The following is a 14,738-nucleotide window of genomic DNA, read 5'->3' on the forward strand; positions in this document are numbered from 1 at the left end:
TGTCATTATGCAGCACAGGGTCACGCTGAATCTAGAGCCTCGGAAGGTGGAGGAAACCATGGACAAGATACCAGTACATAGAAGGAGTCACAAATAACAAAACCACACATTATGAGCAATTAGGAGATGTCAATTACATAATTATTATGCATATGTTGATACAACTCATAAATTATGCCTTACAGTCTGAACTGAGAGTGTAAGAACTGTCTTACACTGTAGGTAAATTCTTTCATCTCCAGTGGTGTTTCCTTCTTTATTTTTATAATTGGCTGGTCAATATATTTTATCATTGTTTGTTTGCCTCTATACTTGTTTGTGATGAACTGCAGGCATGTTTTATAAGGGACTTTATAAAGAAGCACATATATTATTCCACGATTTCCCTTGCCTGGGCGCGGGTCACTGGGACCCAGGCCTGGGGGTGGGGCTCGATGGCGAGCATCTGGTGGCCAGGCCTGCACCCATGGGGCCTGGTCGGGTACAGCCAGAAGAAGGCACGTGGGTCCCCCCTCCAGTGGGATCACCATCTGTAGGAGGGGCCATAGGGGTCGGGTGCAGTGCGAGTTAGGCATTGTGGTCCGATCTTCAGTTGCAGAAGCTAGCTGTAGGGACATGGAATGTCACCTCTCTGACGGGGAAGGAGCCTGAGCTGGTGCGTGAGGTTGTGAAGTTCTGACTAGATATAGTCAGGCTCACCTCAACGCATGGCTTGGGCTTTGGAACCAGTCTACTCGATGGGGGTTGGACAATCTGTTGCTCGTGGGGAAAGACGCTGGGCAGGGGTGGGCATACTTATTGCCCCCTGGCTTGGCACCTGTACATTGGTGTTTACCGCAGTGGACGAGAGGGTAGCCTCCCTTCGCCTTCGGGTGGGGGGATGGGTCCTGACTGTTGTTTGTGCTTATGCACCAAGCAGCAGTTCAGAATACCCACCCTTTTTGGAGTCCTTGGAAGAGGTTTTGGAGAGCACTCCTCCTTTGGACTCTCTTGTTCTACTGGGGGACTTCAGTGCTTACGTGGGCAATGACAGCGAGACCTGGAGGGGCGTGATTGGGAGGAACGCCCCCCCGATCTGAACTCGAGTGATGTTTATTGTACTTCTGTGCTTGTCACGGATTGTCCATAATGAACACCATGTTCAAGCATAAGGGTGTCCATATGTGCACTTAACTAATAGCTCAGAGTTGTTAAAATCTTATCTAGCTCTGATTGAAAGGAACCCAGGGTTTTAGCTTGCGCTATACTATCAGGAAGACTATTCCATACTCTAACTACATGCTGGATAAAGAAGTGGTTCCTCAAATTCATTTTAAAATGTTCTCCCGCTAATTTACACTTATAGCCATGAGTTCTAGAATTTAAACTGATCGACTTTGTAGTTGTGTCATTGGGCTTGCAGCCGCATGTCTTGGACACTTGGGTGAAGAGAGGGGCGGAGCTGTCAACTGATTACTATCTGGTGGTGGGTTGGCCCTGCTGGTGGGGGAGGAAGCTGGCCAGGCCTGGCAGACCAAAGAGTATAGTGAGGGTCTGCTGGGAACGTCTGGCGGAATCCCTGTTAGGAGGAGCTTCAACTCCCACCTTCGGCAGAGCTTTTCCCATGTTCTGGAGGAGGCAGGGACATTGAGTCAGAATGGGCCTTGTTCCGTAACTCTATTGTGGAGGTGGCTGACCCGAGCTGTGGCTGTAAGCTGGTCGTTGCCTGTCGTCTTGGCAATCCCTGAACCCACTGGTGGACACCGGTGGTGAGGGATGCCAGCAAGCTGAAGAAGGAGTCCTATTGGGCCTTTTTGTCCTAATTCTGGGACTCCAGAGGCAGCTGACAGGTACCGGCAGGCCAAGCAGAATGCAAAAACTCGGGTATGTGGAGAGTTTGGCTAGGCCATGGAAAACGACTTCCGGATGGCTTCGAGGAGATTCTGGTCCACAATCCGGCATCTTGGGGCGGGAAAGCAGTACAACATAAACACTGTTTATGGTGGGGATGGGGCGCTTCTGACCTCAACTCAGGATGTTTTTGGTTGGTAGGGGGAATACTTCGAAGATCTCCTCAATCCCACCGACACGCCTTCCAATGAGGAAGCAGAGGTCGCTGAGGTGGTTAAAATGCTCCTCGGTGGCCAGGCCCCGGGGGGTGGATGAGATCAGTCCGGAGTTCCATAAGGCTCTGGATGCTGTGGGGCTGTCCTGGTTGACACGCATCTGCAGCATCGCGTGGACAACAAGGGCAGTGCATCTGGACTGGCATACCGGGGTGGTGGTCCCTCTCTTTAAGAAGAGTGATCGGAGGGTGTGCTCCAACTATAGGGGGATCACACTCCTGAGCTTCCCTGGTAAGGTCTATTCAGGGGTTCTGGAGAGGAGGGTCCGTTGTGTTGATGAACCTCGGATTCAGGAGGAGCAGTGTGGTTTTCACCCTGGCCGTGGACCAGCTCTATACTCTCAGCAGGGTCTTGGAGGGATCATGGGAGTTTACCCAAACTAATCTACATGTGTTTTGTGGACTTGGAGAAGACATTTGACCGTGTCCCTTGGGGAGTCCTGTGGGGAGTGCTCCGGGAGTATGGGGTGCCGGGCTTCCTTATAAGGGGTGTTTGGTCCCTATATGACCGGTGTCAGAGCTTGGTCCGCATTGGCAGCAATAAGTTGGACTCATTTCCGATGAGCATTTGATTCCATCAGGGCTGCCCTTTGTGACCGATTCTGTTCTTAGCTTTTATGGATAAATTTCTAGGCGCAGCGAGGGCGTTAAGGGTGTCCCGTTTGGTGACCTCAGGATTAGGTCTCTGCTTTTTACAGATGATATGGTTCTGTTCCATCAGACCGTGACCTTCAGCTCTCAATGGGACAGTTCGCAGCTGAGTGTGAATCGGCTGGGATGAGAATCAGCACCTCCAAATCGGAGACCATAGTCCTCAGGGTAGGATGCTCTCTCCAGGTCGAGAAGGGGGTCCTTCTCCTCCTCGAGGTAAAACTCTCAATTTACCAGTTGATCTACGTTCCTACCCTCACCTATGGTCATGAGCTATGGGTAGTGACCGAAAGAACAAGATCGCGAGTGCAAGCGGCCAAAATGAGTTTTCTCCGCAGAGTTGCTGGACTCTCCCTTAGAGATAGGGTGAGGAGTTTGGTCATTTGGGAGAGACTCAGAGTAGAGCCACTGCTCCTCCACATTGAGAGGAGCCAGATGAGGTGGCTCGGGCATCTGCTTAGGATGCCTCCTGGACGCCTCCCTGGTGAGGTGTTCTGGGTATGTCCCACTGGGAGGAGGCCCCAGGGAAGTCCCAGGACACGCTGGAGGGACTATGTCTCTCGGCTGGCCTGGGAACGCCTAGGGATTCCCCCGGAGGAGCTGGATGGAGTGGCCGTAGAGAGGGAAGTCTGGGTTTCCCTACTGAGACTACTGCCCCCGTGACCTGACCTTGGATAAGCGGAGGATGATGGATGGATGGATGGATGGACATATGTTATGCCTAAAAAATAACTCTTTTGCTGTTTAGTACCTTGACATGTAATGGAAGTGTATATAGTAAGTGGTAGTACACACCCTGCAGAATGAGGAAGATCTCAGTTTATATGTTGTACTTGGAAAATTTGCATTGTATTTGGACAATGTTACCCTAGCAGAGCTAAGGTTATGTCAGTTTTGTGAAGCACTGAGTCTGGGCTACCCAGTTTGTTTGGGGGTGGGGGCGATGAAAAGGATGCATATTAAAAGATCATATTGTTTATTGTCAAGAATCTTCACTTACATCAGTTTGAATACATTGTTACATTTTGTTTTTTAACAATAGAAGGATCTATCAAAATTTATCAAATGATAATTTTAATGACAAATTTGGCAGTACAGTTTACAGTGGAACAAGATTAAACAAAGAGATGATTGTTTTAAAAATATTATTAACATCTGTTAAAAACAGTAAGATTTGTAAATTTGTTAGGAAAACATGCATTAAATCAGGATTGGAAAAATATGCTCAGTCATGCTATCATTTGGAATACTGTATTTGTGTTCATGTGTACTTACATAGGATAAACATTGGTACAAAATATTTGGATTTGCATTTAAAGCCTAAATAGTTGAAGTGTGTTTAAAATACATATGCAAAGTAAAGTTGGTGTTATATACATGTAAAGTTGGTGTTGTGTAAATATAGGCCTCTAATATAAGCTTGGTACGTTACAATATCTGCACACATATAAGGCCACCATTGGGTGAGAGTCGCTGTCACGAAGGAGGTCACAGAGTCACTGAAGCGATAAGCAGGCTGAGGAGAAGCCCAGTGCTGAGTCCCTCATGCTCTGACGCTGATGCACGTGGCCCTGAGGAAACAAGATGGAACCACTAGACTGAGCAAGGCTCTCCTTTCGGCCTCAAAGGTTAACTTTTTACTAATTTAAATGACTAGATGAAGGCTGAGGATAAGCTCTCAATGCTGTAGTACACAGAACCATGTGACTCCAAACCCTATCTGAAAATGTATCCTGTGACCAAGTGTGAACAAATGAAGGCTGTTTTTATTTTTGTCCAGTATCGTGAATAGCATGTGTTATGTTGCATAAACTCTATACCTGTGGGCAGTACAGTGCCTTAGGAGCTATCAGTGTTCTCTCAAGCCTTTGGGGCTGAAGCTTTTATTAATGGCCCAAAGACGTTGATGGTGGCCACGGGGTATTGCCCACTGCTTCATGGGATAGAAAACAGGCTCTCATAACCCGGTACAGGGAGAGCAGTTATCAAAAATTGATGGATAAAAACTATTACAATAATTTACATACTTATAATTATTGGAACGGTCTTGCTGATGTATCGCAGAGTTCTGGCATTATGAGCCAGACAAGTGTAATTTCCACTCTGCCTCTCCTGTACATTGTCCAGCCTGAGTTCTGGTCCATTTATGAATGTAGCCATGTGAAAATCCCATTGAAATAGTGCAGGAGGGCTGGACTGAGCTGAGCAGGACAGGGTAAGGTTCGATCCTATGTAGAAGAGCTCCTTATCTGACCCGTTGATTTTTAAGATAAGGTTTTCTGGACCATCTGTGAAACAGAGGGGAAAATATGCTTTATTCAAATCTAACTAATTGACTTCACAAGAAATATTATATAAGACACACACACACACAACATACTCACAGCTAATATTAAGATATAAAGGAGAACTTGTGCCATTACTAATTGCGTTGGTCACAAAGCAATAGAAGGGCCCCCTGTCAGAAGTTAGAATGCTGGATATGGTGAGAGTTTGATTGTCAGAACTCAGATGAACTCGTTCACCGACTATGATGTCAGAGCTGCCGTTGAGCCAATGATAAGAAGGAGAGGAGCCGGAGGTGGAACATGTCAGACTGACAGAGTCATTGAACTCCACTTGATCAGTGGAATTAACTCTTATTGTCACAATCGATATTGGTTCTGTAGGTGAAAACATAAAACAGTTACCAGTCTGAAACATTGTTCTTGAAAAGACCAACTTCAGTGGCAGTGTACACAATAAGATTAAGACATACATCCTTTATTGATCTCGGGAGATTGTCGTCCATACACAAGAACATACACATGGTACATATAATACAGTACTTACAAACTGTCAAATGAAAAGGATCATGTTCTGATCAGCCATTTGCTAATCAAAAATGCATTAACAACTTTTCACTGGGAAAACAGCAAAATATTTTAAACAATGGATACATTTACTTAAAAATATTTTAAGGAAAATGCCTAGTTATTGTACTGATTTTTAAAATGTTGTCTTCAATATATGCTAGTCGAGCAAGAACTCACCCAAGACTGTTAATGTGGTATTAGCTGAAAAGCCAATAGGAGGGAAACTCTGTATGACATACAATCCTGAATCAGCAACGGTCATGGAGAAGAGAGACAGGATCCCACTGCTGGTGTTGATGGAGGCCCGGCCAGTAAACGCACCGGCTGTTTGTTGTTTTTTCTCAGACCACATCAAAATCCCAAAACCATTGAGAGTGTAGAATCCATTTTTCATACTTGTTGAAGGAGACAGAATCAATGTGATGTTGTCTCCAGCACGCACAGGGCTTTTGGAGGGTGTCACTTTTACAGCATATAGAGCTAGATGAAAAGAACAGGCTGAGGTCACCTCTGTGTGCATCACTATACAAGTAGTAACTACACTTTTGTGCATGGTTACTTGGTCTGTTTAAGTTGACACCTGTTACTGTCCATTTCTACAGTACTTTAAACTGGATTAGAGAAAGCACTTCTTTAAACAGTGTGTAGTTAGAGTATGGAATAGTTTTCCTGTTAGTGTAGTGCAAGCTAAAACCCTGGGTCCCTTTAAATCTGAACTAGATAAGATTTTAACAATTTTAAGCTATTAGTTGAGTTCTCCCCAAGCAAGCTTGATGGGATGAATGGCTTCCTCTCATTTCTATATTTAAATTTCTTATGGTCTCAAGTACCATGTTTAACAACACAACCAAGGCCTCTCTTTAGCCATGTAGCATTATGTATTATATGTGTTTGACTTAGCAGCTCAAAAACAAGCATGTTACACATTTTACTTGAGGATCTCACACTTCAGGGATTAAGACAACAAAAGAAAAATGTGGAATATAGTAACCAGTTCCCTCTGCTACTGACTTGCTGCCAAATAACCAGAATGCACCTGTATTTAAAATCTGAATCACACCCAAGTGGTAAAAATGAAACTGAGCTGGGGTTGTCATCTGACTCCTAGTCATATAATTCATTCTTGATTACTTTCAGAGTACAACTGTAGTGATTTTTACTGGCGTGTACATATCAAATATCATACTCAAGACAGTTCCTGAGAAACAAATCTACATTTGGGAGTAAACCAAGAACTGGCTTAATTCCCAATGCTATGTACTCTATTTTATACATGGGAGATCATGCAAATTCCCTACACATACACGTAAAAAACATTTTCAAACACAATAAGACACTGTAAGACACTATTGCTCTAACAAACACATTTAAACATTGATTATATATAGCCATTGTATGGCACTGTAACGTTATATTGTTTAATGAAACAGAACTTTGTAATTATATAGCTCACTGAAAAAGAAGTTATTAAAAAATTAATTACATATGTGTGTCACTTGTTATTCATATACTGAATATTTAATGCAGAATTAGAGAATTATCTAATAATTTTATAATATCTATATTCCTGACCTTGAATTATTAATATATATGTTTAGATAAATCTGTAGTTACCTTGTGACAAGATCAGAAGAAAGAAAACCACAGTACCAGCTCCTGTTTTCCCCATTGTGATGTAAAGTCTGCTCTCATAAATGTCCTTTACTGACCATATGTCCAACCGCCCCGTGAGTTACTTTTTAAAAACGTTCAGTTGCTGTGTGCTTTATCAGTAAATATTTGCCTTAGGCACTTGAGAAACCCTAGAATATCATTCTCTTTGTAGCTGGTTTTGGAAACAGGACAAAATTGTAACTGGAAAATTGAAAATATTTAAAACCTTATTCACCTGCAATTGTCCGAAAAGGTTGTAAATTTATAAATCGTGAAATGGACAGTGATGCAGTCAGGCTTATGAAGAGGAGCCCTTTACACAATTAACAAGGGACTGTATTTTTTATTTTTTTTTTTCTGTATATTTTTCTTGTAATCTGCTCTCTAATTAAATCCCTGGAGTGGTCACACAACTGACCCAGAGGGTGCGACCTTTCCTATCGCCAGGTTGCAAGGGTCACATTTTAATGTTCTCACACCACCAGGGTTTGTGGGCCAAATCCCACCACTGCTCTGTATGTGTGGAGCCTGTATATTATCCCTGCTATTTCTCCCAGTCCACGGCCATACAATTAGGCTAACTGCTGTCCCTAAATATCAGCAACCATGACTTGTATAAGTTACAGTTCATGGTGTTTCCTTCCTCAGCCCGGTCTAAATAGGTACTCACTATTACTGACCATGAGCACCCCACAAACCATTTTGGAGATGCTTTAACTTTCTGGCCATAATGATTTGGCACAGCGGTCATCTAGTCACTCAGATCTTTATCCCTGCCCATTTCTTCTGCATTCAACATTTCAACTATGAGTTCTGAATGCTACCTTGCCATCTCAGACCTTTACGGTAACCGTTTTTACAAGATAGTCAAAATGTTTCACTTGACGTGCGGGTGGTTGGTCAGGAATGGATATGATGCACAATGCTCCTTATTGTGGCTTAGGTACAAAGGGGACTTCACTACAAGCTGCACTATACAAAAAAGTGGACATCTCAGGGTCTTAACACAGGCTAAACTAAACACAAAGTACTGTGGAGGGAACCCATGCAAGTAACATAGGCATACACTCACATACGGACCTTCAGAACTTACAGTAACTGACAAAGTAACAGGGCAAGGGTAGGCCCATATATACATAAGTAATGATGGTTAGACAAGGAATAGGTGTGGCTTAGAAACAGTGAACCACACATTAAGGACTAGGCGCTACACAGGAGATACTGGGAACCTAGATGAAACAGGACATAAGTACACAACTAAATACCAACAGGAATAAAATACAGAAACACAAATACAACAGAAAATAATTAACAAGGAAGCTTACAAAACTCAAAATCTCCAACATTATTGAGGGTGGCCTCTAACCAGCCTGAAACCCCTGATGGAAGGGAAGCATGGTTTTTTAGCCACACACTTACTTTACAGTAGGTGAGTCTGCTACACGGCAGCTTAAGGAGCAGAGGGAATCAGTAGAGACTGAAAGGAACTTGACTTAGTGAAAGTAATGGGACAGCCAGCAACACCTGCTGGCCAAATGGGGAAATGACAGACAGGGCAGGGACTGATCCTGACATGGTTATAATGTATGGGCTCATCGGTGTGTATTCTTGAACACCCAAAAATATGTTTGTGTGTGTGTGTGTATAAAACATAATGCTTCAGATGTTAGCCATGCATTGCATTTCTGTGTTCAGCTGGGTCTGTCCCAAAACTGTGCAAACAGAAGTATGTGAGTTTAAAACAACACTTGGTTTCAAGTTCACACAGCCTTCAAAACTGTAAATATTTATTTTAAAGGAAAAAAATGTCAAGTATCATTTCAAGCATATTTAGAGATAAAACATGACACTTGTCAGAAGTTTTTCTAAAAAAGGAAGAAATCATTTTGAAATACAGATCCATGCATTGTAATACATTTAAGTGCAATATACTGTAAGGAAATAAGTAACCAGAATTAGTAAGCTCTCTACTATATTTCCAAAGAAGGTTCCCACAGTGGACAAAAACACATGATCAACTTTTGGGAATTAACTAAAGGACTGAAGTCTTTTCATTTTGAAGCCTTGACACATATTGCACAAAGCTGCATTGAAAGATTAAATCTCATCTTTTAAATAGAAGTATAAACTGCTTGAAGTTTGTTTCCAAGCATTTCTGCCTCCTGTAATTTTTATTTAAGGTTTCTATCTGAAGGGATATGTTAGACCAACGTTTCTCAAACTATGGGTCGCGGACCGGTGCCGGTCCGTAAAGCCTCGTTTCTGCACCAATCAAAATTTTGTCAGATCAGTTCAGGAATAATAATAATAATAATAATAATAATAATAATAAATAATAACAAATAATAATAAATAATAACAGTAATACTATCTATCTATAGTAATAATATCAATCTATCTATGGGGATACGCATACGCTGGGGAGGGGGTTTGGGACGGTCATAAACGACAGGACCCTGCAGCGCCAAAGCCTGATGACTGGTCACCAGGACAAATAAGTTTGAGAAACGCTGTGTTAGACTCTGTTGTGAAGTCAAAGTCAGTTTTATTTGTCAATTCCTTCAAATGTACTTGACATACAAAGGAATCGAAATTACGTTTCACACTGTCCCATGCGTAGACATTGACAACAATAAGTGCAGATGCACACAAAAACCGTTCTAAACAATAAGGTAATATTTAAGAAAAAGTGCAAGTAGGCTTACGGCATTATACTTAGGTAGTATTGTGAAAGTTAGTATGTAAAAATAAATTATATTGAACACCACTTGTGTGATGCCCAGCTCGTCCGATCCTCGTGTGTGCCACGCCACCTGATTATCCACGTGTGCTTCCCCTATGATGCCCAGCTGTGTCTTATTTCACCCTGTTTTTCGTCTATATCAGTCCATGTCTTGCCCTGCCGTTTGTCCGTTATTGATGTTAGGTAATGTTAGTATCTTTGCGATGTCTCGTTCTCCCTGTAATTGTCGTCCCCTTAATAAAACCCCTGTTTTCCCCGTATTCCGCCTGCCTGCTTCGTCATTCCCTGCCTCCTTCCTGCCAGCCTGCCCGTCCGCACCCGTGAACCCTGACAGAATGACGAACCCAAAAGAAGAAACTCCACAGCAGACCGAGGACCAGCGTCTCGGTCTGCTGCAAGAGGTATATTACTGGCTGAACCAGCCCGACGTCCAGGAGGACTCGGAAGCACTAGAACTGGCCAGTAAGAGCGGCGATCTCCCGGTAATGATGTCCCTACCTGAGGGCATGCACTAACTGGGATAGGTGCGCACGTACCTGCAGCGGCTAATCCAGCGCGTGACTGAGCGGAGGTTCACGTTGATTGCGCCGCAGGTCGCAGAGGCTGTCCTCCTGCTGTCTATCCCGTCGGACATGGAGCAGCCTCCCGCAGCCACCGTGACCCGAAGGAGGAGGAGGAGAAAGCCGGCGATCACCTGACGACCTTCCTGGGGGCGTGCACGCTCGTCCCTGCCTCTCTCCCTACCGGTGATCGGGAAGATTCCCCGATCATTCCGGAGGTCACCGCTGTCGCTAAGCTGCCTTCACGGGAACGCGCCTGGCCGCCGCAGAGCTACCGCCACCCCTTGAGCCATACTACTTCCGGCCAACGTGGCTGGCCAACAAAGGGGCCAGCGTGGTGAAACGTCATTTCCGCTGTTTCCTGTTATATAAGTAACAGGAATAAGGCAATAGTGAAGGAGTACAAGGCAAAGGAGGAGGAGGACAGCAAGGCAATGGAGGAGTGCAAGGCAATGGTGAAGGAGAACAAGGCAATGGAGGAGGAGAACAAGGCAATGGAGGAGGAGAACAAGGCAATGGAGGAGGCGTACAAGGCAAGGGAGGAGGAGGAGAGAAAGGCAATGGAGGAGGAGAACAAGGCAAGGCAATGGAGGAGGAGTACAAGGCAAGGCAATGGAGGAGATGATGCAAGATGAATACGCCAATAGTGGATGAGAACATAGAACTTTGACTGTCAGTACTATTTAAATATGTGAATTCTTGTAAATAAAGCATTAAAAACGAAGAAGAGACAGGTGATTTCATTTGAATGTGAGTAGGTGTCAGGAATATTCCAAAAGTCTATTACACGTGTTGCCGATAGGGGGGCATATGGTTTGGGTGATAAGTGTTGGGGCCATACTTTTAGTACGTACGCACATTTTACCGATTTTTGTAACCCCCCCCCCCCCCCCCGCGTACGTACGCACGGGCGATCGTCAGTCGACTTATGCACTGCTTTTTGGAACTACAAACGTTCCTGTTAACTTTAGGGATAACAAAAGAATGATGTCATGAGATTTACCGTAATGAAATCACTTTCAAATAAAATGAAATGGGTCGCCATTTCCATAATGTTATAGCGCCTTTTAAACCAGATATTTCGGAGGTCCGTGGTGCATTGCCAACCTGTTTTTTTTTTTTAGATAATTTATGAGATATTGTTTAAACAGTCTGATCGTCTTAAAAAACTCATGTTGCATTTTGAGTTATATGCACGTATGGAATGCAATCCAGCAGGTCAGGTATCGTGAACGAAACGCTTAAATTTGAAATTTCTCAAATTGATTCACCCCCCCCCCCCCACCAGCATACGCACACGTACGCAAAATTCGGTCAAATTTTTAGACCCCTTCCCCTTTCGTGCGTACGTAATAAAGTATGGCCCCTTGCCTTTAAACTTTAATAGAATGAAAATACATTACATGTATTCATATTGTATTTTTAATTACGTTTAACGAATAAAACAAACGGGACGAATGTAAGATACACGTCCAGCGGGGACCCGTCCGGCCGCAGCCATGTAGTGTTAGTAGGCGGCACAAGCGCCACGGCGTATTTTAAAAGCACCAAAATGTTTTAATCGTGGAGGACTATTCCACCGTGGAGTGTGCCATAATAACTTAATAAAAATCACAATGAATCCATCACTAGAAAACAGCTGTGATGCAATATTTAAACTTAAACTTGGACTTCTGAATATAAGATCACTGGCTCCTAAAGCACTATTAATAAATGAAATAATTACTGATTTTAGTCTTGGTGCCCTGTGCCTTACTGAGACCTGGCTTAAACCAGATGAATTCATGGCACTAAATGAATCTACTCCAGCGGCATACAGTTATAAGCATAACCCTCGACCAAATCGCAAAGGTGGTGGTGTTGCTGCAATTTTTCAGTCCAACTTAGGAGTGTCTGAGAAATGTATTGTGAGTTTCAGCACATTTGAAACTCTTGTTCTTAGCCTTGCTGGCTCATCTCTTTCTAGTTCGTCACCCCAAATCACCACTGTTATTGTGTATAGACCGCCTGGGCCGTACAGTGATTTTCTTAAGGAATTTGCAGATTTTTTTTTTTTTTAACAAACCTGGTGGTCAGTACTGACAAAGCCGTTATTGTGGGTGATTTTAACATTCATATGGAGAAGGATAATGATCCTTTAAAAATAGTGTTTGCAGCTATTCTTGACTCTGTAGGTGTATGTCAGAATGTAGTCGGGCCTACTCATGTCTGTAACCATACCCTTGATTTGATCATTAGTCATGGCATCCTGGTAGAACATGTGTCTATTATGCCACAGAGTCCTCTGCTCTCAAATCATTACTTGTTAACATTTGAAATCCAGTATAGCCTCCTGTTGACCACCACACCAAGTATAGAATCAGACGTTTTATTAAGGCACTAACTACAAGAACATTTTTTAAACAACTTCCACAGTCCTTCAGCCTTACATCTGAAGCATCGTGTGGAAATGAACTTGAACAGGCAACTTCAAACATGGAAAAATCCCTTCGCAGCACTCTAGATCTTGTGGCTCCACTTAGGAGTATAAAGCATAGCAATAACAAACCTGCCCCCTGGTACTCTGATAATACATGTGAACTCAAACAGGCATCACGCAAGCTAGAGCGAAAATGGCGCTCAACTAAACTGGAAGTTTTCAAATCTGCCTGGAAAGAGAGCCTCTCTAAATACAGACAAGCACTAGTGACTGCTCGGTCTGTGTATCTCTCCAGATTAATAGACATGAACAAAACCAATCCTAAATTCCTATTTGAATCCGTGGCTAGGATAACACAGAATTCCTCATTAAACTTGCAAATCCCGCAAGCTCTTAAGAGTGATGACTTTCGTACATTTTTTAATGGTAAGATAACTACAATTAGACAGACTATCCAGTGCAAACCTTTACCTACTTACGGCTGCCTGCCTCCTGCTAGTCTTATGCCTACCAATAATGAGACCTTTGAATCATTCATTCCTATTACACACTCAGAACTTTTGAGCTTAATTTTCTCCTGTAAATCCTCTACTAGCCTTGTAGACCCAATTCCTACAAAATTCTTTAAGGAAATTGCACCACAGATTGGCACTACCGTGTTAAATGTGTTAAACTCTTCTCTTAGGCTTGGATATGTTCCAAAACCTTTTAAAATGGCTGTTATCAGACCCGTCCTAAAGAAACCAAATCTTGAACCCAGTGTTTTAGGAAACATCTCAAATCTTCCTTTCATTTGAAAGATCATGGAAAAGGTTGTAGTTCGTCAGTTGTCCTCTTTCCTATGCCAATGAATTATGTCCGTCTGGCTTTAGACCAAACCATAGCACAGAAACTGCTCTAGTCAAAGTAATGAATGATTTACTTGTGGCTTCTGACCATGGCAGTGTATCTCTGTTGGTATTGCTAGATTTAACATCAGCGTTCGATACTGTGGACCATAATATCCTCTTGGACCGGTTAGAAGGTGTAGTTGGTATTACAGGGACAGCACTTTCTTGGTTCCGCTCATATTTATCTGATCGCTATCAGTATGCCCATGTGAACAATGAATCATCCAAGGCCACAAAAGTTGAATATGGTGTCCCACAGAAAGCAGTCCTGGGCCCGCTACTGTTTACCCTATACATGCTACCTCTTGGTAACATTATTAGAAATCATGGTATTGGGTTTCATTGTTATGCAGATGATACACAGTTGTACATATCTGTTAATCCTGATGATATATCACTGCTATCTCGGTTAGAAGACGGTCTATTAGATATCCGGTGCTGGATGGCAAAAAAATTCCTTATGTTACACACAGAAAAAACAGAAGTTCTCGTAATTGGTCCCAAGGCTGCTAGAAATAAGTTTCACCACCTCAACGTTGGTAGCCTTCCTACACAACCTAACATGGTGGTTAGAAATCTTGGCGTTCTTGTCGATTCAGATCTATGCTTTGATGCTCACATAAGAAGTATTACTAGAACTGCGTTTTATCATCTACGGAACATAGCCAAGCTTCGTAAGATGCTCTCACTTAATGATGCAGAAAAACTAATACATGCCTTCGAAAGTTCCAGACTGGATTACTGTAATGCCCTCCTATCGGGTTGCCCGTCTGGATCCTTGCATAAACTTCAGATGGTACAGAATGCTGCAGCCAGAGTTCTAACAAACACTAAAAAATTTGATCATATTACACCGGTTTTAT

The 14,738-nt window shown here is 43.0% G+C and overlaps 1 protein-coding gene across 4 annotated transcripts; it reads right to left on the reverse strand.

The window, feature by feature from the left end:
- Nucleotides 1–4,091: 4,091 nt before the first annotated feature.
- LOC125748333 (carcinoembryonic antigen-related cell adhesion molecule 1-like) lies at nt 4,092–10,855 on the reverse strand. 4 transcript variants are annotated; one of them, XM_049024359.1, is made up of 5 exons: nt 10,543–10,855; nt 5,788–6,090; nt 5,140–5,418; nt 4,783–5,043; nt 4,092–4,326 (listed from the first exon to the last, which is right to left on the reverse strand). In XM_049024359.1, exons 2-5 carry the CDS (start codon nt 6,002–6,004, stop codon nt 4,244–4,246), a joined length of 840 nt encoding a protein of 279 aa, XP_048880316.1. In that variant the 5' UTR covers nt 6,005–6,090; nt 10,543–10,855; the 3' UTR covers nt 4,092–4,243. The 4 variants fall into 4 exon arrangements, 3 of the variants coding, with proteins under 3 accessions (XP_048880316.1, XP_048880314.1, XP_048880315.1); XM_049024357.1 differs by lacking the exon at nt 10,543–10,855 and having other exon boundaries at nt 5,788–6,708; XM_049024358.1 differs by lacking the exon at nt 10,543–10,855 and having other exon boundaries at nt 4,092–4,688; nt 5,788–6,708.
- Between the last annotated feature and the right edge of the window lie 3,883 nt (nt 10,856–14,738).

The sequence above is a fragment of the Brienomyrus brachyistius genome, chromosome 9 (assembly GCF_023856365.1).
Source record: "Brienomyrus brachyistius isolate T26 chromosome 9, BBRACH_0.4, whole genome shotgun sequence".
Lineage (NCBI taxonomy): Eukaryota > Metazoa > Chordata > Actinopteri > Osteoglossiformes > Mormyridae > Brienomyrus > Brienomyrus brachyistius.

Excerpts from the sequence above, each read along its gene's own strand:
- LOC125748333 (XM_049024357.1), bottom strand. The coding sequence starts at position 6,163 with ATGCACAAAAGTGTAGTTACTACTTGTATAGTGATGCACACAGAGGTG. Across the intron at positions 5,419-5,787 it reads TACCACATTAACAGTCTTGG|AACCAATATCGATTGTGACA; the intron begins GTGAGTTCTTGC and ends TTTCACCTACAG. Across the intron at positions 5,044-5,139 it reads TTTATATCTTAATATTAGCT|ATGGTCCAGAAAACCTTATC; the intron begins GTGAGTATGTTG and ends TCTGTTTCACAG.